At 37.1% G+C, this 27,639-nt stretch overlaps 1 protein-coding gene across 3 annotated transcripts; it reads left to right on the top strand.

The window, feature by feature from the left end:
* Positions 1-75: 75 nt before the first annotated feature.
* LOC139962859 (organic cation transporter protein-like) lies at positions 76-26,904 on the top strand. 3 transcript variants are annotated; one of them, XM_071963242.1, is made up of 11 exons: positions 76-99; positions 5,427-5,862; positions 15,492-15,595; positions 16,419-16,573; positions 20,406-20,574; positions 21,165-21,312; positions 22,230-22,321; positions 22,501-22,712; positions 23,287-23,395; positions 24,529-24,738; positions 25,329-26,904. In XM_071963242.1, exons 2-11 carry the CDS (start codon positions 5,443-5,445, stop codon positions 25,432-25,434), a joined length of 1,725 nt encoding a protein of 574 aa, XP_071819343.1. In that variant the 5' UTR covers positions 76-99; positions 5,427-5,442; the 3' UTR covers positions 25,435-26,904. The 3 variants fall into 3 exon arrangements, with proteins under 3 accessions (XP_071819343.1, XP_071819341.1, XP_071819342.1); XM_071963240.1 differs by lacking the exon at positions 76-99 and adding an exon at positions 1,146-1,361; XM_071963241.1 differs by lacking the exon at positions 76-99 and adding an exon at positions 4,563-5,013.
* The last annotated feature ends 735 nt before the right edge of the window (positions 26,905-27,639 follow it).

The following is a 27,639-nucleotide window of genomic DNA, read 5'->3' as shown; positions in this document are numbered from 1 at the left end:
TGAGAAGAGTATAGCAGACAGTTTAAAGAACGAATCAAATTCAGTGGGATTTCTAGATATATATTAACCGTGATGATATATAGTCGTAGGTTCATTGTGGTAAGTATTATAGCGAGAGCTGTTTTCTTTTCTTGTTTTTTGGGGGGGGGGGGGGGAATTTGAAAATGATCACGCCTTACTAAGTTAAGGTGACCAGACGTCCCCGATTTTCGGGGACAGTCCCCGATTACAGTGTGCTGTCCCCGATGAACAAGTGTCCCCGAAAATGTCCCCGATTCGTCAAAATGTTCAGGAATTTCGAAAATATCCCACATTATTAGTAAATAATTGTAAAAACAAAATTTAATCAAATGTGCAGTCGCAGAACGGAACTAACCAGTATTTTAGGTGTGCCAGTGTAAAGTGGAATATGCTAGATCGATTTGGCCTAGCACTCTTTCGTAAAGTAAGTAAATTTCACCTAAGAAAAGCTACATTTTTGAAAATAAAATTGATTTAAAAAGTGTTTCTAAGTATCACCATTTTACATCTAAGCACCTAAGGCACTTGAAAAATGTCAACACCCCCTCCCCTTAGACCCCTCCCCAATATCAGTCACGCAATAAATATCCCTGATTCCAGTCAGGCAAGTATGATCACCTTATACTAAGTGGCTCCGTGGACTGCATATTGACCACTTGAATGGACTGATCTAATTGTGGTGCGGTACCTAATTATATGACATGTCTATGTCGGGTGGCATTGAAGTTTATAAAACAACTCGTATCTTAGTTTATTACGCTTTATACTAAAGATTTAATGTCAATGCAGAACTGTTTACACAAACTTCTACACTATAGCATGCATGATGTCTGATCATGTCATCTGTTTGCATGAAACGCATTCAACAGATTTATTGATTCTAATTTGACTGTTGCGAGCAAGCCCACTTTGGAAACTGATAAGATTTACATGTGAATCACAATGGTTTTATTATATAAATCTGTTTACAAATACTGAACTCAAACATGATTACAATGATATAACCGTATACCTTTGTATCTCATATCGTTTACAAAATACAACAAACAATACCTTATATATCTTTTTAAAGACTTCCCTATACAAATTATATAGATTAACCTCACTGTTGCGTTGACCTTAAACTTGGTATGAATAACTGCTGTTTAGCAGGAAAGGCCTTGCCATTGGTTGCAGCACTCACGGGACTGTTGGAAAGGTATAATTAAAACAAATAGGCCTAAATGATGAAGCGGAAAGGACATAATTTTTTTATTCCGTACGACAATCGAATGTTACGAGAGAGAAGCCAACATTTAGGATACCTTCATCTCAGAGTTTAATGGAAACAGAAGGAAAAGGTAAGCAAAATATATATATATGAAGATGTCAAGCTAACGGATTTGTGCAAAAACGACATAATGCAAAATATATTCCTCAACTGTAAAAGAAATTGAACGACATATGTAAAAGTAAACCATGTTATAACAAAAAGCAATCACTTATTGCCGTAAATATGAAAACAATTAATGTCATAAGTAGACAAAGAAAAATCACACAAATGTGAAATGAAACTCTTTCGAGTGTAAAACTTAGCGTTCCTTTTTCTTTTTCTTTTGGTGACATTTTGTGTGCAAATCTAGTTTAGGCCGTGATGGCAAAGCTTGGACCTCGGACATAAAATTGAAGGGGTTTGGATATGTATCTCATGCAGTCTTGACACAGTAGCCTATAATGAAAGATCTCCATATACGTCCGGATTTTTCTGTCATTAATAGGTGTCAGGATAGATTTACAAAATTTAAAAAAAATGTCCGATATTTAGGTAGTGCTGATAAAATTGACATATATATATATATATATATATATATATATATATATATATATATATATATATATATTTATATATATACTACCTGAAAGACACCGCTCAAGTGTACAACAGTTTGCAACTCGGTCTTCGATCAAACGACAGACTATACTAACAAAATATGTATTCTTAGCTAACAGTCATTACTCATCATATGAACAGAACAATGGTGATGTGATTGATTTCATGTCCATGCTCATGTCTCTCTTGTTTATTCCACTTTATAGTTTTGATGTTGTCGACGGAAGACACCCTTAGTAGGCTTGTATGTAGGCTATGTATGTATGTATTTTAGATCCTCCTGCAAGCAGGAACTCGCGAAGAAGCCATCATTGGCTTATCAAATTCGCAAGCTGACCGAAGTCAGTCTCTTACATTCATATTCACATTCACAGTCCGGCCCGCCGCATGGTTGCGACCGGCCCGCCAGAGATGCTCTACGGTGCGAAATTTTTAGTGAGCAGAATTATTGATAACAATTTGAAGCTATTTTTGAAGCTAATTCGAACCTTCTGGGTCCAAAAAACTGCATACAGGTTAGCTTGTGTTACTCTCTTAGCGGAGGTGGGGGGGGGGGGGGGAACGGCTGGACTTTATTCATCTGTATTATCAGGAAGGAAAATAAATCAGTGTGCTCCGCGCGCAGTGCTCACATTTTGTTGCCTTGGGCTTCGGGCGAAAAATCGAGCGTAGGGTTCATGCAGCCCCCTCCTTCATTGTAATTATTCCATGTGGCCCTCCTCTGCAAAAGGTTGGACAACCCTGAACTAAACTGACCCCTCCTAATTGATTATAATTATCATTATTAGTCCTATCACATGCAGCAACCCAGTGAATAGGCCTCTGTGAGTTTATTCATAACTTAATAGTGTAAAATTATTTGGCACATTTTGTATCACAACATTAACAGTGACAGAAAGATGAGCAATTGAGGATTTTCTTAGTGTTATGACATTTTCTGTTAATTACATAATGTTTTGTCGCAGAAAGTGAAATGGACGAAGTAAATGAGTAAGATTATCTTCCTCTTTTCCTTGTTTTTTTTTCCTTCTTTGTTTGTATTTCGGGGTGTAAGACACGGTACTGATGGTTAGCGACACTGATAAAGATCTTATCTGCTTTTGTCATTTATCAAAAGTAAATCGTCTGAACGTGTCGCGTTTAGATTTTGATTTTGCTTATTTCTGCGAAACATTTTAAACTAAGACGGTGTAGACCAATGACTACTGGCGTACTAGTCTTCTATCTGGCAGGTGATGATGTCATAGGCGTATATAAGTTAGTAGTAGGGAGGGCCCCAGATCGCACCCGTGCAATCCCAATTTTGGATGTACCCAGATTCCCATAATAGATGTACCCCCTATGATGGCACCCGTGCAATCCCAACTTTTGATGTACCACCAATAATTGATAACAAATTCGGATTGCACGGGTGCCATCATAGTGGCTACATCTTATTGTGGTAACATCACAAGTTGGGATTGCACGGGTGCCATCATAGGGGGTACATCTAATGTGGGAATCTGGGTACATATTCAAAATTGGGACTGCACGGGTGCGATCTGTGGCCCTCCCTACTACTTAAGTTCTAAAAGTTTAAGGCCCCCCTCCCTCTCCCCAAAAACTCCCACCAATATGAAATGAAACTGTTTTCTGTAAAATCACTTCTTCGACATACAGGTTGCCCAAAATGAACAAACTACTACCTGACATTTATACACTGTACAGCCTGAAAACGTGAAAGCTCGCAACCTCTTAATACCGAAATTGTTCTCAAACCGATCGCCCTATATATACTGTACTAATTCTACATCAAATGGGTTCGACACCCAAATACTATTATGGGTAAAACAGCCTCAAGCTTTTAAATTCTTGTCTAACACCCCATGTACTTGTTGGACTTTGTAATTTTATTGTCTTATTGTTATATGTGAGTCATTTTCCATGTGCTGTATTTTAATGTTATATCCATCTTATTCTGTACATCGAGCATTTAATTACCCGAAATGGGTTTAATAAAGTGAATCTTATCTTATCTTATCTTATCATAGCCATATAATGTATCCCGGTTGTTGACTACATGATACTTATATGGAAAAGAAGCATATTCCACACTGTTAGTTGAAATGCCATTTCAATATCTATCATATATGTATCTTGAACCTAGCTCAAGGTATATGGTTGATTGAATATAAACTTTCCATTCTATCCTGGAGTGGACCACAGTCGATGGTCAAATGACTTCCAAAAAAATTCACTTTCCTATTATAATCTTCTTATTGATTTATCATTGAACTCGATATATTTGGAATGGTTTCCTATAGCTGTTCAGGGGTCCACGTATTTAAAATTTCATCAAAATGCATTTTTTTGTGTGTGTGTGTTTTGGTAGAAAACTTAAATTCTTCTGTGATTAAGTGACTTCAATATTCTTAAAAAACAGAAACATTTTCCGATGAATTTGAAAAATTCATACCTCACGAAAAGCTATCGTTTTACATGATCATCATAATCATCATCATCAAGTGTAGTGGTGGTCCTTGACTCCTCTCAAACGTCCTATATAAAAAGAAGATATAAGCCCCCGTGGACACGCCATATATGCATATTGTTGAATATGTTTCGACGCTCTATATATGAATTGAGTTACGCTTTACGGTAAAATTGCACTCCCTCGGCGAGATTGCCAAACACAAGGAAACAATTCTGTACACCTGTTTGTCTCATGTGACGAAAACGTTAAAGACCATACCTGCGACATGAAAAACAACCTTCATGGAAGGTAACTGGTAGCTGTTTAGTTGACTAAATGTCTACAATATACAGTCTGAGATCATATTACTGTTTGCCGCATTGGAGCATAGTTTAACCAATCCCTTGATCAAATGCATGACAACAACAAAAATAAAAAGAATTTCAGAGGGTATGAAACTCCTCGAGGTTTCTCATCTGTAGATTCATCGTTGGCGGTTCTAATCAGTAATATGTTAACACAGGGGTTAGTGCGCATCGTTGTAAGCTAAATGTAGTTCGTATTGTCTCACTAATGTGAGATTTCACAGTGCCAGTGTACTTTTAATGTAGTCAGGAGTGGTATAGGATCAAACAACGGTATACTTCTCTCCATGGTCATAACTTTAGCGGTAAGTTGGGACTAATATAGTTCTTCAAATTCTGACCTTCAAATGTTCGCAATTTCTTATGATTTAGGCCCTATGCGCTACTTGAAATACGTAACTTCAATTCCGTATATATATATATATATATATATATATATATATATATATATATATATATATATATATATATATATATATATATATATATATATAGAAGAAGGGTTGGCCCATTCGACATGTATTTTCTTTTGTGCTATTTATATTCTAATTCCCTTTGTTACAGTTTATAGATTTGTAACTGTGTCTCAATGGTATATATCAGACCAGCCAATTAAGCTCAGCGTGGCTCATTAGCTCAACATATGAGTTAAGCATAATTCAAAGTATTTGTTCATTTTATTTTTTTACATCCATTTTCTCTTATCTGTTGATTAAAGGTACTAACTGAACACGATGAAATTCGATGATGTTCTAAAGAGTATCGGGGAGTTTGGACCTTACCAAATTAAGGTCTGTTTATTGGTAGGCTCCTATGGGATATTTGTAGGTATGAACTTGCTGGCCCAGGTGTTCACTGGGGCATCTTCCGATCATTGGTGTAACGTGAAGGAATGGAAGGCGGAGTACGACGCATGCTCAGATCTGAACGGTGACGAATACCTAAGTTGTCTCCACCAGTACCGAGACGCTTCCATCCCAAAAGTTGGCCCAGGTGATGCCGAAAGTCTGTACTCCCAGTGTTCTAAATACGATGCGAACTATGCTACTTGGGCGGATGGATATTTCGCGGGTAATGAGACGGATGAAGTCATACGCTGTGATGACGGATGGGCCTTTGACCAGAGTGTATACAAAAGTACTATTAGATCAGAGGTGAGTACACATACCTCAGACGGCAACTCATAAAGCCCAAGTAAATTACATTATTTTTAAAAACATTGCACAAATCAAACGGTCATCATTGGTCTATATGATAGAGATAAGGGTGGTACAAAAGTAAACTTCCACAAAAACAAAAACAAAAACAAAAAAACAAAGTCTATAGGAAAAATCTAATTCCATCTGGAATATATATCACAAGTTTAATGTTACTGGACGCACCAGGTAAAAGACTTAAACAAGTCTAAACATGACATTATCGAGTCAAATGTGTTGCTTTCTTCTTTATCTTCTCCTTCTCCTTCCGCTCAGTTTTTTTTATGACAATGTTTATTTTCTGTAATAGGCTTTACAAAAATGCTGAAATCTAAATATAGAACCTCTTAACATGATGAACTAAGGATTAAATTGATTTCACCAACAAAAGTACTAATTATATATTGCTTGAAAACATTTCATGTGAACTTTATGACACTTACGGACACATTTGACTTAGGGCGACACATATACTGTCGCCCTAAGTTCTGCCTTTTAATTTGGAACAACGTGGTTATACATTCTGCACATATTGCAAGAAGGGAGTAAAGGAGGAATGTAAACTGTTTATTTTTATAAGCATTCATTAAAATTAATTAAATCCTAGTTAAAATAGGATGCATTGAAGATATGCATTCTCATATTGAATATATTCGCGTACAGTTAATACAGCAGTTTCGGATATACATTCAGTTTGATTTCGGCCCTTTCTATGAAAAATGGACGTGTATATTTTTATTATAAAATCACCCTTGTTAATATACCACCACAAGGAAGAATACATTAGCTCCTTTAAGAAAACAAGAAATTGCAGATGTATATATTGCCAATATGGCACCGTACGGCATCTTAACCAGGTTTGTCGACCGATTAGCCAAGATTTTCCATGAACCAGATTTATCGAATTATTGGGCATGACTTGCCATCACGTACGTAGCTAGCATATATTAGATATAACTCAAACCAGTGGCGTAGGAAGGTACTTTTTGAGTGGGGGGCTGAAGACTGATGGCCGGCCTGGGGGAGGGATCTAAGGGGAGGGGGTGTCCCCCTCCCCTTTGGAATTATTTTGCATTTCCAGGTGGCCTCAGATGCAATTTGGTGCAATATAGCACACTTCAACTCCCACTCCATTTTGTAAAGAATTTTGCATTTTCACCTGGCCTTAAATGCAATTTGGTGCTCCAAATGAGATTTTTTTCTCATTTGGAAATGAAAAAGGGGTTTTCTGACTTGCGGAGCGGGGGCGGAATGATACTTCCGCCCCCCATATTTTTCACTGGGGGGCTGGCGCCCCCAGCCCCCCCCCCCGGTTCCTACGCCCTTGACTCAAACTGTTTGATACAGTATCTGAGATCGGATAAAATCCATCCAAATCCGGAGATTGTGCGAGTCAGACAGCGCGGGGTGAACGGTAAGTTACACATTTATGTAGTTCAGAAAATTGCAATAGCTGTATAGCTGCGCCCCTAAGTACGTTAGGCTAGGCTCACTATACTATTTAGTAATACGTTATTAAGGCCTAGGCCTAACATTAAGCCTAACTTATTTTAAACTCAAGGTAGGCCAATGGGTTATTGTTACTGTTCAAATTGTTTGCCCAGGCATATATTGTTTTTTTCTTGAATTCTTACTTGAAGCAACTTCCAGGTATAGGCTATCTCTACATGGTAGCCTATAGTACTAGTTTGTATGCCTAGTTTACTAGGCCAATACTAACGTTAGGCCTAGTATAACTTGGCTATACGTTAAACCTATAGGATCTTCAAGTGACCATGTATTGTGCAGGTCCATGTACTGCGCACCTTCTGAAATTTTTCCATATCCCTGTAGCAAAATAATGGCTTAACCATTTTTTGTAGTCTGGTGAAAACTTCACTTCGTATCCCATCATTATGGTTTGAATATGCTAACTATAACTTCATGTTATAGGCTACGTGTCATTAAATTTGGGGACCACAGAATGTCCCCCTTCCGCCTATCCCTGGCCTAATGTACGGAAGGGATAATTTTTTTCTTTAAAGTCATTTTCGGAACACACTGTTGTGACAATTTGCAACCTGTACTACAGCTTTGAAAGGTCCAGAGAAGACCCACTTAGGCCGATGCCTTATTTTTGTAAATTTTCACTTAACTCCTGCATTTGTAACCGCCATTAGTCAATAATACGATTACTTGAAGAGAGCAGATCAGCTTTAATTGTGGTGAGATTTTTGGTTTGGTTTTGTGTTTCAGAAGGAATATTTCCAGTTGCAACGTTAGTAATGTAATCTCTGGTTCCCACCATGCAAGCATTAGAGGGACTAATACTAGTGTTAATAATAATGCAAGTACTAGGCTAATATAGACGTACTAGCACTTCTAGGGCAAGTTGCAAGGTAAACCTGAAAATACTTATTTAAATCACCTGTTAACAATACCAGTCATAGATGTATTACTTGTGGGCATACATGTTCAGGAAGAAAAATCAAGGAATTAGCGTGGTGGTGTAACATGGTAAAGAAAAGTTTTGTATGGGATATTTGTCCACACTATAGTTACTGTTCATTGATTGGATAATTATCATAATTAAATTCCTTTTGTGCTCTAATGATAATCTATGTTAGTTACACACATGAAGTAATTAAAACCATAGTAACATTAATAATTACAATTGTTGAATTAAGTCATAATTACCCCAAATTTGCTAAGATTAAGCTAACTATACATAAATAATTACAGTAAATGTATTCAGAATGAAGAGACCAGTGAATATTTCTTTAAGGCTAATGTCCATATCACAAAACATTCATGTGAAGTAATTAGAAATTAACATAAGACAGTCAAATATATTAATTCAACATAATTGCACTGTAGGCTATCAGTGTAGCCTTACACGTCATTGTAACATGTATACAGTGTTGCACTGTACATGCATGTTATATACTGTATATTGCAATCTATAAATGAATAAATCAGTACAAAACAATATTAATGCCTTGGCAACATAAGGTAGACCCAACACAGAGCAGCTTTCTTTGTGGACCATTCATCTAGGTTTGATTAGCTCAGTGTGTAAGAGCTTCCATGTTCCAGCCAGGAGGCCCAGTGTCAAATATTGGTCATACCAAAGACTTTAAAAATGGCACCTGCTGCCTCTCACTTGGTGCTCAGAATTTAAAGAGAGAGAGGGTGAAAGACATAGAGTAGGCAACACGGGAGACACCTGTATGTATATTAGATCCTCCTGCAAGCAGGAACTCGCGAAGAAGCCATCATTGGCTTATCAAAGCCACAAGCTGACTGAAGTCAGTCTCTTAGATTCATATTTTAACGTCCATGATTATGAATTGTCAATTGTCAACAACTCTGTAACTGTACGACATACATTAATCTTGGAGTGACTAGAACTCGGGATGTTATGATTGAAAGTCATCGGCGTTAACCACTGAGCAAACTCTCCCTATATATTGATAGGCTACTGCGAGTAGGGATTTTTTATTGAAACAACTCCCTGTTGCAAGCTTATTGTGCATATGTGTGACAATGTCGGCATATATTTTAATAGATACCGTACAGTACTGAATTAGATTGTAAGTTTACAGGTAGGTGGCTCAACAACTTGCAGAGAAGTACAATAGCACATATAATTGTCATGGATAAATTGGCTTCACATGCATTGATCTCTTAAATTTTTTGTGGGTGGTGATGGTGTGGTGAAGCAGGAGAGGGATCTTGGGAGGGGGCTGATGGAGGATAGACTGCAAAGTGTTGTTGATACACATTGGGCACATTTCTAACTGTGTGCTACCCACAATTAACAATATTGTCCCTATAATCAACACACACATGTTACAGTAAGTTGTCCCATATACGATACACAATTGTCCCATTCGTCGTAACAAATACTTGAGTGATTATATAACTTACATTAAATAGTTTCATTTAGTTTATTTATTACATTTATGATTGGTGGTATATATGACTGTTTTTGGAAAATTTCATTAAACATATTATAATTAACTTATGGTTGTAAAGTAAACATGTGTACCTATATAAAAGTGTTTTTATAGGACATATGACATTTGGCCTTGGCCTTATTAACATAATTCATACATCATTGAAACTTTATATTAGCCTTATCATGTCCCCCACATAAAATTGTAACATTTCTAATTCTATAGTATTAATTAGTTTAATTACAAAATGCTCCATATGAAACACTACTAAATGCTTTTTGTTAATTTAGCAATATGCGATGTTCACAATTCAACAGTATTGTAACAAGGATTTTAAAAATTGCGTCCACGGGACGCAGCATCAATGTTTGCCTCGGCTCAGTGAAACTTGCGTCTAGGCTGCTGTCCTCCACGAAAACTTCCACGTTAAAATACCTCTATAGGAACATACAATAAATGGTTATAATGATCTCCGGCAATACGCTGGCTTGCGCGTAAGGGAAGCGTATAGTGGTAGGCCTATAATTTGTTCAAACAAAATGAAATGATGAAACCTTTAACTAATACACAATAAAAACATGACTGTCAATGCCAGCATAAAAATACGGAACTGATTTATTTGAGCCCATTATATGTTGCGTGCATATGCCGTGAATGTCGGGAAGAAAGTAAAATGAGTGTCGAGACAAAATGCCAGCATAAAAATACTGCACTTTTAAACCTATTTCAATGAGCCCATTAATGCTGTGTGCAAATACCGTAAATGTCGGAAATCAAGTGAAATGAGTGTCTAGACAAAATGCCAGCGTAAAAATACTGCACGTTTAAACCTATTTAATTGAACCCTTATATATATATAAGTATATTGTGAAGGGACCGAATTTGGAACAGGTATCAGAGTTTAATCCCCTAAAAGATGTACATTTTCACTATGGTGCAGTGATGTAAATATTTAACTGAATCTGACATTTCCATGAAAAGTAATTCAAAACAATCATTAACTGGCCAATATTGACCCCTGAACTTTGAAATGATTCCCCATAAAATCAATTTAACTTCTTAACTCCTATAACCCTTACTCTTTTATCCCGAAGCTGGTTACTCTGCAAAAAATAAAATATGACCTGATGCCAGCTAATTTAATCATGTTTATCACAAGTTGTATGCCGGAGGGAGTTTGTAGATAGACTGACGAGACCATATCATACGGTATTTCGTAATATCGTATGTATGTCATATATCAGCATACTGAAGTGTACAAGGGATGGGCTTAAAAGATGTATCCCCCACTTGTCATAAAAGTGTTGAAATGTGGCATTTGGTGGATCCAAGGGCCCATGCAAGTCCTACATATTACCGTCTTAAATGTTTAGGTATATACACATTCAACCAAAAATAAAACACCAATATGTATTTGAATATATCAGAACTATCACTGTAGGAGAATCACACGAACAGCCATTTCTAAAGCACGGTAAACTGTGCTCTGTAATACTGTAAACTTAGGTGCTTTATTCAGAGTTCTTCAAAATCTTACCATTTGCCTTCACAATCCATCTAGTGTCCATTTCTGTATAACTGCATTGTTGCCATCCAATCATTCTTCAGAGACCTATTGCATATACAAGTTCAGTATGTACATTTCTTCCACTTTTTGTTAACACACAAGATATACATCAGACCCAGTCCAGGGTATTTTTCACTTGACATAGTATCACTGCCATCCTCTTATAATGAGGATGTAATAGAAATGGCCACTCACTGTATATGTAACCGTAGCCTATACTAAGCCTAAACCAGCTGTAGCTAATAATGTTGTATGGGATCTGTTGTGAAGTCTGCAAGTAAGGAGAAGAAGGCTGCTTATGTCCTAGGGATAGCTTAAGGGGATTACAAAGCTGGGATTACTTAGACATGTAAAGACTTGCTAATAGGATTAAAGGATAGAGCTAGAGATGAGGAGAGGGGGTTTAGGGCAGTTGGACTGTGGCTTTTGTGAGGTGAGGAGCCAAGGTATTAAGGAGAGACGATCAAAGGGAGAAGCCTAGGTTGTGTGAGAGGATAGCGGGGATAGTGTTGCAAGGTAGCAGAGGTTGTTGATGGAGAATTGATGTTAGATAATTGTGAAAGGAAGCAGTGGCGTTTTGTGGAGTCTGGAAAATAAAGGAAGAAAAGCAACGAATGACACTGTCTTGAACTTATTATCCCAAACTACGTAACAGGATCTATATCCTAAGTGGAGTGGCTGCTGAGTGTTAATACCTTGCACAGAGAATGTTTTGAGTCTTATAATCCACTAGGTTACAGTATGCCATTTCCTGCTCCTACATATGTGCATCAAAGTATTTTTTTTAGCCTACTCACTGTAATTGATTGTCTGTTGTCTTGCAAATTTTCAGAGATAAGTGAAGTCCACAGCAATCACAGATAAATACTTTGAATGCATGAGTGTGGGACGCGTCAGTTATGGAATACACCGGTTAAATGAGGTAACACTGAGCGAATCCCGGCTAACAGAACCCTGGCCGCAGAATAAATATTCTGATGCTTCCATGTTGGGAGATCTACTATTATAACTACAATAGACAATGCTTCCCACCAATTATGGAGAATAAGGTAATTGGTCATTGTTTTCTTTTGCCAAGCGACAAATTTGACATTGTTTTAATCATGCAATATGCCTTCCTTCCCACCTCTCTTCCCTAAGATTGTTTTTAAAGACAATACATTCTATAGATGCACAACCTTTAACGGGACTGGATAATATTGAGGTGAACAGTGTGTCTACTTGTAAATAACATTTCAGTAAGAAATATTAAAGACTATTGTACATGTATTGTTGCAATATGTTATGTGGTTTACAAAACGTGATGAGCCAGATTGTAGCAAAATTATCTTCTTTTATTCGTAGCAATTAACAGTTGCCCTGGATTGACAAAATCAGCTTAACATGTTTTCTACAGACCTGGAATACATTGGGAAATGTCATAAAGGTCAACTAATTCAAAGTACTTTTCATCACTTTTCAGACCCAGGGACGAAACTTCAACCCGTTGAAACTTCTCATGACAAATGATGTTGCAAATAGGACAAGCCAGGCCAAATCCACTGAATCAGAGATACCAGTAAAAAGCTGGAAGATATCTAACTGCACCCGCACTGATAGCGTTGTTGAAGATTTAGACCTGGTTACTGCACACACAGCATGGCTCATATTACACACTGTGCACTGTGCATATTGAAATCTCTGAAATACATCTTTAACGGACCTAAAATGATGATTGCATATAATTCTGGTGTTTCGTTTATTGTGACGACTACAAAAAGTATCATTTTGGATTTTTCAAAAAAAAAACATATTACTTAAGGCGTCGTAACCTATAAGAGTCTATATCAATATGCCCCAAGTGTTTTCCTTCAGGAAAAAATGCCCAAAAGCAGGAAAATCTTTACTGATACAGTATGTAATCAAGCAGGGCTCTTGTGAAGTCGCGACATGGCTTTCTCTCATGTGAAGTCTCGGCAGAGCTCATTTTCATGTGAAAAGTGGAGCCACAGAGAAGTTACAGAAAACAGTCTAAACTACCCACATATCCTAATTAACGACGTGCGTATAGTAAGCAAGTTGAATTCCGTGAGAAAAGGCTCCTTTTTTTTGCATCATGTGGTTGGGCAATTGTTGAAAAGCGTCGATGGAAACAACGTAAATTTAGACAACGACGTAAGTTTAGACAACGGAAATTTAGACATCAACGTGAGTTTGAGCGACAGCATGGTAAAACAGCAGCAACAACAAACTTAGTTTAGACAACAACAAACTTATATTAGTTTAGTCAATGAAATACGTTTACCCTTTTCGCGTTCCATAAGTAACTGATCGTAACAACAAGAAGCTACAACACGCGACCCTCAGCGGTACGATGAAAAATATGTATAGGCTATTATAACTTATGTCCACATTGACAGATCCGTAGACTACTCTTTTCCTCTGATTTTAGTATGTATTTTTTAGCATGTATTTCTTTTTTAGTATGTGTTACCCTGTCGTGCTTATACTGGTATTACATAATCATGTTTATAACAACAGCGAAAATTCGTTACTTCGACAAAACAAAGGATAAAGCTATATGCCGTCGTCTGCATTCTTGCATAGTTACATTGTACTATCGTTTGGCTTCTTAACAACTTAGCAATGTCGTATAATGGACAAAATAAAAGATAAACTTAGATGCCAACATCTGCAAATTGCATATTTACATTGAAAGATATATTTACTTAACAACTTAGAAAATAATTATATTTTCCAGAGTATTAATGCATATTTGACAGAGTATGCCAAAACGTAACCTTAGGGGAATCATTTTTGGAATTCATGGGATCTTTGAGTGAATGTAGGGACCAAAACTCAGGGACCCATCAAACGACTGTATTTTGGGTTTTTGTTTGGGGGGGGGGGGTGGAACCGAGGGGACATTTCTCTCTTCTTATTATTTCGTAACAAAAAACAACCTTTCTCAGTTGACTCGAAGGTTATTTCAGGTATGATAAGGTTACGAGTCGTTTCTCATAATCATGCAGTTCTTTGAAAAACAAAACATCGCTCCATTAAAATATGGAAAAGTGAGATACTGTCATCCCCCATAAAACCTTGTGGGTAGGGGCTAAAGGGACAGTTCATATACTTTTATATAGAACACCCCATGAACTATCATCTAAATGAGTTTCCCTTTTTTTCCATCATTGGGGTCCCTTTGGGCATGCATCCAAAGATTCATGGTTATGGTTTTTACAAGGGCTCCTTTTCAATACCCCCCCCCCTCCTCCCATTTGAAAGAACACATGTTTCAAACGGTAATGTATAATGAATGTATCTAAAACATCTATAAGTTTTAGGTCGGTGAAAACCTAAGTGAATATGCTCTTGCCCTGTAGAATCGCACATGCGCCAAGTTTTAATTATTAAAATGCAATACTTTTCTATATCCTCTGTAAAAAAACTGTGTTCTTTGAATATTGTTTAACTGGTATAAGAGGAGTTTGTATTTTCATGATCTGACAAACTCGAAGTATTCCAAATATTATTTACATTGAGAAAGACTGCCGCCATTTTGGTTCTGTTAGTCCTTGTAACAGCAATATTAGGACATGTTGTTTCTTAGAAAAATAAAGCAGAGTCCAAGTAACAGTAAGATATCTTGTTGGCATTTTCTTTCTTTAAGGAAACCTGGTTTTGTTAATATGCTTTTGATTGAACCTCTTATTAAAAGCGGTTTCCCGTATATATGAACTAACACTAAATGGTCACATTAGGGGGTGACCTACTACCCTCACTCTTCCTTTAAGAAGGTATGGGAAGAGTTAATATATATATTACCCTTGAAACAGTTCCCCTTAAAACAGCCAACAAATCTCTCTGAAACGTTTGTTATACTGATGAAACGTTGTAGCCCTCGGCTTTTTCGTTCTCCAAAGGTTCCTTATGCTGTGTTAAAGCAATACATAAGTCTCGAGGAACGTAGCTTTAATAAATTCAGATATGACTTTTCAAGCCTTTAGTAACAGACGTACCAGACGCACTTTTCCAGCATACATGTTAAGTAAGTCATTTGTTCGTATAAAATCATGGAATATTTCATTTATTGTTTTTAGTTTAACCTAGTTTGTGACAAGAAGTCATCTGGTGAATTCGCCCAATCTGCTTTCTTCTTTGGGGTATTGCTCGGATCTATCTCTCTCGGAGTTTTAGCAGACGTGTAAGTTTCGTAAACGTATATAAGTGTAGCAGGCGCGGTTGATCCAATGGGGGGGGGGGTGGATCCATGGGGGGTGTAAGGTATGCATACCCTCACAAAAAAAGTAAAAGTATATGTAGACTTTACCATGCCTCAGGATGCACTACTTGCATCTACAACCAAACACAAAATTTTGAGATGAAGTCAATTAAACATTTTGAGGTGAACAGTCAAGATTAGATGAAATGTGTTTTTATTCATACTTAAATTGGCAACCATTTCAAATATCCTTACCTTGAACATCCATCTTTACCTTTACATTATTAGCAGATTCTATGCCTACAATATTAGAGTGTTGTTATAATAAATATTTAAATTGGCAACCCTCTCTGATTTCTCTGCCGTGAACATTCATCCTTACATTTACAGTATTGGAGGGTTCTACGCTTGTTATATCGGAGTGATGTTGTTATTAATATTTAAATTGTCAACTCGTTATGCTTCCTTAACTTAACATTCACCATTTACAGTTATGGAATGTTCTATACATATTATCTTACAGTGCTGTTATTTTATTAATGATTAAATCGGCAACCCTTTCTTATTTCTCTACCGTTATTCGTCCTTACATTTACGACATTGTAAGGTTCGTTGCCAAAGTATGGTGCAGTGCGGTGTTTAAATTGGCTACCCTTTCTTATTTCTCTACCGTTAACAACCCCCCTTATTACATTTAAAGTACTGGAAGTTTCTTTGTGAAATTATATTGCATTGCACATGTGTGTAAATTGGCAACCCTTTTCTTATTTCTTTACCGTTATCACCCCCATCCTTACCTTTACAGTATTGGAAGGTTCTACGCCTATTACATTGGAGTGCTGATGTCATTTCTTTCCTCTTTGGCTACTGCTTTCATGCCAAACTATTGGTCCTACACCTTTATGAGAACTCTAGTTGGATTCTCGAGTATCGGTACCTTTCTCTTGGCATTTGTGATAGGTAAGTCAACCCTTTACTTTCAAAGTTTGTTTTGACTGATGCAGTATAAGAAGAACGTATTAGTAGTATCCTGTTGAATTCCCTTGATATAATGCTATTTTGAATTGTCATTTGCGCCCTGAATGAACTTGGAACAAACGCGTGTAACGTATAGTGACACACTGACAACAACATCTTTACTTGTCTGTTGGTTTTATTGTTTTAACCCTTTTGTGTTAGGTAGGGTTCAAAGTTGATCCCAGAGAATTTGATGTCAAGCAGTGAGTTGCTCTTTGGCCAATAATTATAAGGCCGTGGCTATTCTTACAACCAGTCAGTGGCGTAGCTACGGGGGGGGGGGGGCCTGGGGGGCCGAGGCCTCCCATGAAATCGGCTGCCCCCCCCCACTGCCCCCCCCCACTGGGAATGGGGTAAAAAAAAATGTTGTGAAAAAAAAAAACACTCATCAGTGCGATTCACTAATATTTTTTGTTCAACAATTTGGGAAATAGAGTTACACAAAGTTGCACATCTTTTTGGTTGCTATTTTGCCTCACAGGAGCCATCTCCTGCGATCTGGGGGGTGCTGAAATCTCAAATTTTCTCTGTACGCTCCGCGCCAACCAAGGTGGCGCTCCGCTTAGATAGTAACCTCCGCCCCCCCCCCCAAAAAAGAGAAAGAACAGCCCCCCCCATGGCCCCCCACTCAAAAGATCCTAGCTACGTCACTGCAACCAGTTGTAACAATTATTTATAAACTATTCTTATAACAGCGGCGAATTCATGCGCAGTAAAGTAAATAAAGCAACTGCGCATGTAGTAGGGGTAACCCTAACCCTAAACCCTAACCCTAACCGGAAATTATTGTTACTCCTGGTCGTAAAAATAGTACTCCTGGTTGTAAAAATAGCCACGTTAAAGCAACTGCGCATGCGTAACCGGAAATTATTGTTACAACTAGTCGCAAAAATAGCCACTTTGTAATTATAAACCAATGACAAGGCTGTGTTCTTTTCGAGTTGTATCTCAGTTGAAAAGCATGGAAGTAACTTCGGAAGAAAACAAAACTTCAATTTCAAATGAAGTTATTTAATGAAGCTAGTTTACAAGGATGTCTAAATTCTCGCCTGGACCATCCATTTGAATATGTTTTAGTTGATGTAAAATTATAAACTAATATATTAACTTTTCCAGTGGAACAAAGTTAAATAACTTGGTTGCGTTTCATCACACTATAGTTTACGAATTCGAGCCCGATTCACTCACGTGACTTGGGAGACGACCTGTGCTAAGTCTGTGGTAAACTTTCGTCTTGACCGTTATTTTTTTGTTTTAATAATATAATAATAATAAATGCAAATTTATATAGCGCCAATATCCAGAGGAAAACCAATGCTCAGTGGCGCTAGTGTTCAGGGAAGGCAGTCAAAAATATATAACTTTTGAGTCTGTTTTTGAAAATGTTAACGTTGGGTGCCGACTAATTGATGTGCAGTGGAAGTGAGTTCCAAAGAGCAGGAGCGGCATTAGAAAACAATCCGTTGACCAAATGACTTGAGTTTCCACTTAGGTATATGGAGCAGTAGCTGATTTGAGGATCGGAGAGAGTGGGGTGGTGGTCTTCCGACTGATCATGCTACACATGTATTCTGGTGCTAATCCATGCAGGGCTTTATGTGAGCAGGAAGATCTTGAATAACAGCTAGTTACCATTCTCACAGATTTCTGTTACGTCAAAACTGCATCTTCTGTATGTAAGGATGAGGTAGATACACCATGCACCGGCCGGGTGGGAAATAAATATATAAATAAAATATAAATACCATATATTAAAAAAGAAATCGTGCTACTCATTCTACCAAAATTATTTTGATTTAATTGATTAAAAATAGACCAGCTGACTCAAGAGTTTGATATGTCTGTACAATGTTTACAGTATCAAAATTAACCCTTTATACCATTTTTTAATGCGCGTGAGCTCATGTGTTTGGAGGACTGCGAGAGATTCGGTATAAAAGCCGCACTAAATCTATCTAGATGGAAAAATAATATTGGATTATTAAAGTTTAATAACTAAACAGAAACGACGGATGAATATTTCATTCAAATAATGTGAAACAGTTATTGGTTTGTCCTCGTCAGTCGGAAAGGTGAGAGGGGGGGGGGGGTTATTTCAGTCCTTTTACATTTAATCAGAGTAGAATTAGACCAATCCCAGTGTATAGGTTTACACCTAAAAAAAAATACCTCACTCGCAACACTCCGTACATGCTAATCGGTTTCTACGTCACCGTGGTTACGCCCCCTCCTTTATAGAAAATTTCTTTCGCCTCTGGGACATTCATAAAGGTTCATATACCTCTACTACATAAATCATTGTGAGAAAATAAGAATCCACACCCCCTCCCTCCCGGGCTACACCACCACATTTGATATTATGTGCACGACACTGTGCCAATATGCTCTCAATTCGAAATAACGCGGATTAATAAATCAGCTATGAAAAATCGTGACCGTTAGTAATGATATTGTTTAACGATGCCGAACGCATTTGTATTTCATATCACAGGATATTGAAGAAAAATCATACTTTTATTCTCTTTTTTTCATTAAACGTGCTATTAGAATGTGATGTTTCATCTAATCGGACCGATAACTTAAAGGCCAGATTTCGTCTCTCAAACGACAAAGTATTTTTATTTTCAATGTTTTGATTGGTTGAAAGAATTGCTAACGGAAATGGTTTTCCTTCCACTTGGGTCATGGGTAAAAGTTACTAAAACATACATTGTTCATTTCTCATGATTTTCCTGTTAAAATTGTTAAATAAATATTTATAGTAAGGCAAAAAAATATTTAAAGATATTTTGTAACTAAACATTCCATTTCAAACTTTAAAAGAACTTTCTCTTTATTCAGCATGATTTGCAACTGGCATTACCATTTACCGTAAATATCGCGTAATGCGCGCTATAACCGTATCGTCGCCGAGAGACCGTTGGTGAAACACTGTACAGTACACTGTATCATGTATACATGTACATATGTAGGACAGCACATAACGACATATGCAGCACAACGATCAGTTCGAATTCAACCATCACTTAGCGTCAAGGGCGGCGGAAGCACTTTTAATCTGGGGGGGGGGCACCAACGTCGAAGGGCACTTTGCAGAAATTCGATTGGACTGATGCAGCCTGATATTTAGCACCCTTTATAACTCTTATTGTATTATCTTATTTGCGTATACACATCACTCCATCATCGCTACCCCCCACCCCTCAAGGAAACAATGCATACTAGCACTACAATATCTAATGTGCAAATTGGGAAACAAGGAAAAAGACCAAATGAGGTGAAATCATTATAAAGTCCAAGTCCCTGCACACGCGATCGATACATGCATGAAAGCAAATGAAATATGTCAAAATACGGAAAGAAAAATAATTTTCTATGTTTTTTTTCAATGGTTAAAGTGATATTATTATGATCATTATTATTGTAACGACTTTCCGAATAATTATAACCAATTTGGAAGGGTTATAACACGGCAAATGATTGTATGTCATTGGCATGCGATGTAATTACCAACGCATGCCTATATGATATGCACATTAACATGTTGAACGCTTTGTAAACTCTCTTTTTTTATTTTGAAATTTTTATGTAGAAAAAGGGCACATTTTTAACCTGAGGAAAAGTGGGGGGGCACGTGCCCCCTGTGCCCCCCGGTTCCGCCGCCATTGCTTAGCGTACAACAGAAACATTATTTTTCAATTATCAAAACCTGTCAGCTTTGACCATAATGTATACTAACACAATATTCCTTTCATTTTGTTTTCAATTGTCACAGTTATGGAAGTTGTTGGTCCATCAAAGCGGGTGCTCGCTGGAATCATCGCTCAATCGTTATTTGGTATTGGATTTATAATTCTGTCACTTTTAGCTTACCTTATCAGAGAGTGGCGCACTTTACAAATTGCAATTGCTGTTCCTACTATACTGTGCCTTTTCACCATGCCGTGAGTAATGAAAGGAATTTACTTTATAATAAACTGTTACCATTCAAAATATAATTCTTAAACTGGATAAATAAATAAAAATGTTCGATGGGATCATTTGAACGCTTTGTGAAGTAGCATTCATCGTCGTTGAACATAATGTGACGTCATCACCAGTTATGTGTCGTCTAATCTGGAAACGATGGTTGCAACCAGAGCCAGAGTAGCGCTGGGGTACAACTCTTACTTGAGGGTGCTATTTACACAAGGACATAATTTTCTGATGCATGTGTATTTTCTACGCTCAAATGTAGTGTAATCTGTGTCCTGAGATGCAGCACATGTAGGCCTAATGAAGATTGTATGAGGTGGAATTCAGTCCTCCACCGCCACCCCTCCCCCACCCCGGCTATGCGATGAGTGAATTGTAAATCATATGACACTACCAGTTATGGGAAAACGGAATTTTCTTTGCCCTCATCATATGGGGCTCATGCAAAATGGAAGTACAGCCATGAATGAATGTTATGATCGACTGAAGTTCGTTGAGTTCATATCACTCTCTTAAGATCGCAGGTTTATTTGTAAATGTACCACCGATTGTTTTACAGCTTTGTAAATGAGTCACCTCGATGGCTAATATCGAGAAAACAATATGATAAGACAGAGGCGATAATCCATAAGGCAGCCAAGCAGAACGGGAAGGAAGCGAATCTTCCGGATAACTTCATGTCAGAACTAATAAAAACAGAAGAATTGGTAAGCGAAAAGCATCATTTAAGTTTGCATAGCTATTATTGGAGGATGTGGTATATAGATTAATGAATAAAAAACTTGATACATCTGGGGTTTCCCTTATCCACCGCCCGCCCCTTGTCCCGCCCCTTCTCCTCCCCTTTCACGATCCGCCCCTTGCCCGTCCCTTCTCCTCTCCTTTCACGTCCCGCCCCTTGTCCCGCCCCCTCTTCTCCCCTTTCACGTCCCGTATATATATATATATATATATATTTATATATATATATATATATTTACCGTTCTCTTAATTCCTCCATATCCAATCATGAAGTAGAAAAATATTGTTTTACAGGGCTAATAGACTTTCTCGTGAAAAATGGGAGGATTTTTTGTCTTTCTTTTATGACACTGTTTTTTTACGGAAGCGTAGACTGGACATTGCATTGACGAGTTACCGACTTGACAAAACGACAATTATCTGCAAATTGACGAGATGGTAACGTGACAAAATTTAGAAATTGACGTATCGACGAGATCCGTTACCTCGTCAAACCGTCAATTTTCTGAATTTTGTCATTTTGTGGAGATGGTAGTAAGTGTGCAACTTGTCAGTTTGCTGAAAATTGATGCATTGACGAGATCCGTTATCTCGTCAAAATGTCAATTTTCTGAATTTTGCCATTTTGTCGAGATGGTAGTAAGTGTGCAACTCGTTAATTTGCAGAACATTGATGCATTGACGAGATCCGTTATCTCGTCAAAACGTCAATTTTCTGAATTTTGTCACGTTACCATCTCGTCAACTCGTCAATTTGCAGATAATTGTCGTTTTGTCAAGTCGCTAACTCCTCAAGGCAATGTCCCTTCTACGCTTCCGTAGTTTTTAGGTCAATAACACCTAATGTAAAGCATTTGTAACAACACCATTATATCTCTTTAAGGTGAAGTCAAGACGTGAAAGAACACCCACTGTCGTGGATCTCTTCCGGACACCGAACCTTCGAAAGTCCATCCTCAATCTAATGTACAACTGGTAATATAATAAATTGCATTCAATTATACCTATATACATAAGAGTTGTCAGTAACAAGTTCGCAGCAAGTGTGCTTTGTTTTAAATGTGTCTTTAGTCTGTTTTCGCTTTTGTTATAGCCATTGCAGAATGTCAGCATGTCGTCTAACTTTTTCTTGCTTTGTTCATTTCTTTGTACAGGTTCATCAATAGTTTGGTGTACTACGGCCTTGCATTAAACACCGCTAGTCTGGGATCCAATGATTACATGATCTTCTTTATATCTGTGAGTACCGAACTTCTGGTTTACCTACTGGCCATCCCGATCATGGAATCACCTCTGGGTAGAAAATATTCGGTCGGTGGAGCAGAACTTATAGGAGGAACAGCATGTTTGCTGACTATTATATTACGTATGTATAAACTGGGACTGTACCGTAAATTTTTTTTATATTAATATGATAGCTTAACAAACAAATCAGTGTAAACCGTACACTATAATTACTATTTGTTATATCGTTTGCCTTATATTGGCATACGGACAGCCAACCGTTTTATAAATATTAGAAATTTACGATAAGATGTCAAGTGTTTTATGACAATGTGTTATCATAGATGGATGGATGGATGGATATATATATATATATATATATATATATATATATATATATATACATAGCCTATATATATATATATATATATATGTTTATATATATATATATATGTTTATATATATATTTATAATATATATGTATATATATGTTTATATATATATATGTATATATATATATATATGTGTGTGTATATGTATATATATATATATATATATATATATATATATATATATATATATATCTAAAGCGTTTGGGGTATCCGAACATTGGCCTGTAACACTGAGTAACGAACAACGCTGTTGTATACAAAGCTAAACATATACGTTACCAAAATGTTATTTTTGTTGTTGTAAATTTCATTATTCTTTCTCAGCCAAAGGAATCTGGAGAACAACTGCCGCCATGATTGGTAAATTCGCCATCACTGTATCATTCGTCATAGTTTACTTCTATACCGTTGAGTTGCTTCCAACACCGGTTAGGTATGTACTGTTTTGCCCTATAATCTCTTAGTGTTGCATGTCCGGTAGCCTCTGACGTTAGACAGAGAGTGGGGTAAACGACAAACTTTCGAGAATAACTTAACAAGAGCATCAGACTATTTTGAGGTACCGGTATATGAAACGGGAAACCCCCGATAATTTCACAGCCTGGCTCTCTTTTAATAAACCAAAGGATCCAGTTGAATTAATTAGCACCTGACACTGGTATGCACTATTAATTGAAAAGGTGAGGATGCATATACATTCGCCTCATCTCTCCCCTCCCCCACCCTCCCCTCCCTCCCCTCCCTCCCCTCCCTCCCCCTCCCACGCCCACCTAACCTATGCCACATTATTCGATCACTATCGACGGGGTAGATATCATGCATTATTCAAAATATAACAGTGACACAATAAGAATATGCATGCAAATCTGACGTACACTGTACCAAATTTTCACACTATACCAGTCGCCTTATAACTAACGTTGTATCATTCACGCAACTGTTGGCAAACATGATTACTGGTTAAGTGTCATTCCTCTACTCCACCTCTCCAGTGCGGAGCGTCCATACAGTCAGGGCGGATGCCCCCCCCCCCCCCCTGACGGATTCAAATGGACTGTTGGCGACCTTTTCAGCTTTTTACCACTTTTTATTTATTCAGCGAATATTTACTTGTTTATTGCGCTCTCATCTACCTATTGACATTTGTCACATTTTGTTGACGATGACACCTATTTATTCTTCGTTTATCTGCAAATTAGCAAGGCCTCGAAAGGGTTATTTCCAGCGATCTAGGGAGTACCTTTACTCAAAAATTTCTGTACGCTCCGCGCCAACCTATGGTGGCGCTCCGCTTAGATAGTGTCGAAAGCGCCCCCCCCCCCTTGACCCCCTTGACCAATACCCCTAGCTCCGCCACTGCACCTCTCTCTCTCCATCTCGCTCGCTCGCTGAAGTTGAAAACAAAAGTGCCTTTTCAGGGCGCCTGCACTCCCAGATAATAACAGTGTACAGTAGTTATATATTACGAATCAAGTTCTAATTTTGTTATTGGTTGATGTTGTAAAATACACAACTAAGCCGTATGTAGCCTATTCCTAATTCATCGTCACCAATATTAACTTGCAGGAGTTCTGGTTTCGGGCTATGTTCGACTGCATCAAGAGTGGCGGGCATCATGTCACCGCTTATACTTATCCTAGAGGACTTCTGGAAACCACTGCCCCTCCTCATCTTCGGGTCAACATGCATCATCGGTGGACTACTTGTAATGTTTCTACCGGACACTCGAGGCAGGCGTTTACCGGAGACGTTAGCAGAAGGGGAAGAGTTCAGGATGTAGGTTCATAAGTATTATTATTATTATTGTTATTATTGTTGTTATTATTATTATTATTATTATTATTATTATTATATTATTATTATTATTATTATTATTATTATTATTATTATTATTATTATTATTATTATTATTATTATTATTATTATTATTATTATTATTCTTATTCTTATTCTTATTCTTATTCTTATTCTTATTCTTATTATTCTTATTCTTATTCTTATTATTCTTATTCTTATTATTCTTATTATTATTATTATTATTATTATTATTATTATTATTATTATTATTATTATTATTATTATTATTATTTCTCGTCATATTGCATTTTTCTTCCGAACTCCGAACATCCTGTGAGGTAACATTAGACTTTGTAAAATGTTTGTTTTGTTTTTATTCTTATTATTCTTATTATTCTTATTCTTATTATTCTTATTATTATTATTATTATTATTATTATTATTATTATTATTATTATTATTATTATTATTATTATTTCTCGTCATATTGCATTTTTCTTCCGAACTCCGAACATCCTGTGAGGTAACATTAGACTTTGTAAAATGTTTGTTTTGTTTTTTACTCCTAGGACTGACGGAAAATCGAGAGACAGCGGAAATATCAACGAAGAGAAAAATTCTACAGGAAACGGAGAATCAAATACCGCGTTCGAAAAAGTAAACACAATCGCTTAAGGGTTGGAAGAGTATAATTAAGGTGGCCTCACATCGTAAACTAGGTCGTTGCATGATTTTCTCACTCACTGAGAGCTTTCCTTTGCTATCCGTTATGTTTTACATAAATGGTCAATATTATGGGTTTGAGTATACTTCATCTCGCAAAATTCGACGTCGTCAGAATAAAAGAGGGCGCTGTGTAGGTAAAGACTGAATCAGTTTCTCATGCTTTCTGTACCAGTGCCCTGTTAGTAATTAAGATTGATACATGGTTTATACTGATTTTCGCAAAAGCTACATGGACAACGCATTTATTATTTTTTTCTTAAAGCCTTGCCAAACTGCTGTAAAGTTGTACCCAGAAATATGTACATTAAGTAGAGTATTTAAGTAGTTCAACGGGGCAGGGGAGGGGTTGGGGTGGGGAGTGGTTAGCCTTGCTTTGGATTATAATTTTGATTTTCAACGCGGCAATGACTCACCCCAAAGGTTTTGGAAGCTTAAAACCAGGAAACAGGTTTTTGTTGGTTTATGACTTGTTAGGTCAATAAGTATGAAGCGAAAAAAATGCAAGAGTTATATGAAACTTTCTAACAAACAGTTTCTATTCTATTTTATGTTTTAAATGTTAAATTTTATGAATAGTATTGCTTAAATAGATGTAATTTTGCGTTACACCTCAGGATTACAAACGTCCGCCGGGGTTGATAATGATACTGCGTTCGCGGTATGAACGCTAAGATTATTTAGTATGTCATTTGTCGCATAGTGTTCACGCGAATATATAGAAAGTTAGCACCAATGAATTATACATGGGAAATATCATCGTAGCTTGTCAACTAAAACATGTTAATACGATAGAAAAACATCTGTTCAAGATTTCTTTTGTATGTGAATGATCATCAGATAACGATTTTGGATTAATTTCTGACTTCAAATACTTTCGCCTTTACAACCAGTGCAGTTCATACAGTATGCATACCATAGGTTCTGCACCGATGTTGCTACTTCAGAGTATGTTGTTGTTTATAACGATGGGGCAAGCTGAGGCAATCTCTTCTCAGCAAACACAAATGCGACAAGTTATTCTTTTCTTCTCGATAATTTAAGTCCTCGCTCCCTTAGAAAGTCGTTGAAAACCTTAACCGTTAAATAGCTTAATACCATCGATGGATATTTCAGCCTGCATTGCGCGAAAAAAATAAGAATTACTTTAGTACAGATAATGATCTATGTTTGGAGTTTTATAACGCTAAATTGTGTGCATATGTGTAAACAAACTGTCGAGTGACACTACGGTACTATTCACAGTCGACCCGTTGACCTGTTATGTAATCATAAGAGGCTGCTGGTATCTCCGAACTGGCTTATTCGGCATAGCCCACTTTCTCTTCTTTGAGAATCTGTATACCATTATGAAAATAAAATATAAACAAAAGTTATAGTGTTTTGTTCCAAAACATGATTATTTATACATGTAGTGTAGAGCACCCTCTAATCGCTGACATGAATAGTTTGTGGAAAATTGTGAAGTCATTTACTGCGTTTTGGCGAGTTTGCTAATTATTAAAGGGTTTGGTAGCAACGGGACTTATCATCTTACTTGTTGTGTAGAATTTTCAATCATATGACCGTTTACTTTCAAAGTTTCCTTTTGAAATTATTTAATGCCAGGTTCATATCTGACAGTTGTGTCATACACTTAAAGTCTCAATGAAGTGCCTTTGCCAAATTTAAACTTCGACCTTTCCACCTTTCTACCCTGAAAACTCAGTGAAAATGACACCGTTCTATGCATTTTTCATATTAATATTCGTTATTTTTATTGAGTTATCTGTCGTAAAACATTTTGAGCTGAATAAACTTCCCCAGATTTTTTAACGAGTCCGTAGATTCTACAAACTTCAATCAAAATGAGCACTAAGCCCGCCCAACAGATCATGCGCCAATCAAATATCTGTTTTTTACGACCGTTAGGCCTAGGACTTACTTTCACTTTCGTGGCTAGCCTGTGTCAGGTCCCTTCTCTTGATTAGTATATTTCTTTCGATCTACCGATGTAGCTTGCGAAATTGTGTCATTTCCTTCCATTGCAATGAATAGACAGGTGTTTTCAGACGTTTCCTCCATGGGAATGTGTTAAAAAAAGTGGTGGGATTGGTAAAAAGGTGGACGATACGAACATATATAGGATACATTTGTTTAATGAACATGCTGATATGG

Source organism: Apostichopus japonicus, chromosome 21 (assembly GCF_037975245.1).
Source record: "Apostichopus japonicus isolate 1M-3 chromosome 21, ASM3797524v1, whole genome shotgun sequence".
Taxonomy (NCBI): domain Eukaryota; kingdom Metazoa; phylum Echinodermata; class Holothuroidea; order Aspidochirotida; family Stichopodidae; genus Apostichopus; species Apostichopus japonicus.
The sequence above is the reverse complement of the archived record's forward strand: the minus strand, read 5'-3'. Positions and strand labels throughout refer to the sequence as shown.

Coding starts and splice junctions, on each gene's coding strand:
- LOC139962859 (XM_071963242.1), top strand. CDS start 5,443: ATGAAATTCGATGATGTTCTAAAGAGTATCGGGGAGTTTGGACCTTAC. Junction 15,596..16,418: donor CTCGGAGTTTTAGCAGACGT/GTAAGTTTCGTA, acceptor TTACCTTTACAG/TATTGGAAGGTTCTACGCCT. Junction 21,313..22,229: donor TAATAAAAACAGAAGAATTG/GTAAGCGAAAAG, acceptor TATCTCTTTAAG/GTGAAGTCAAGACGTGAAAG.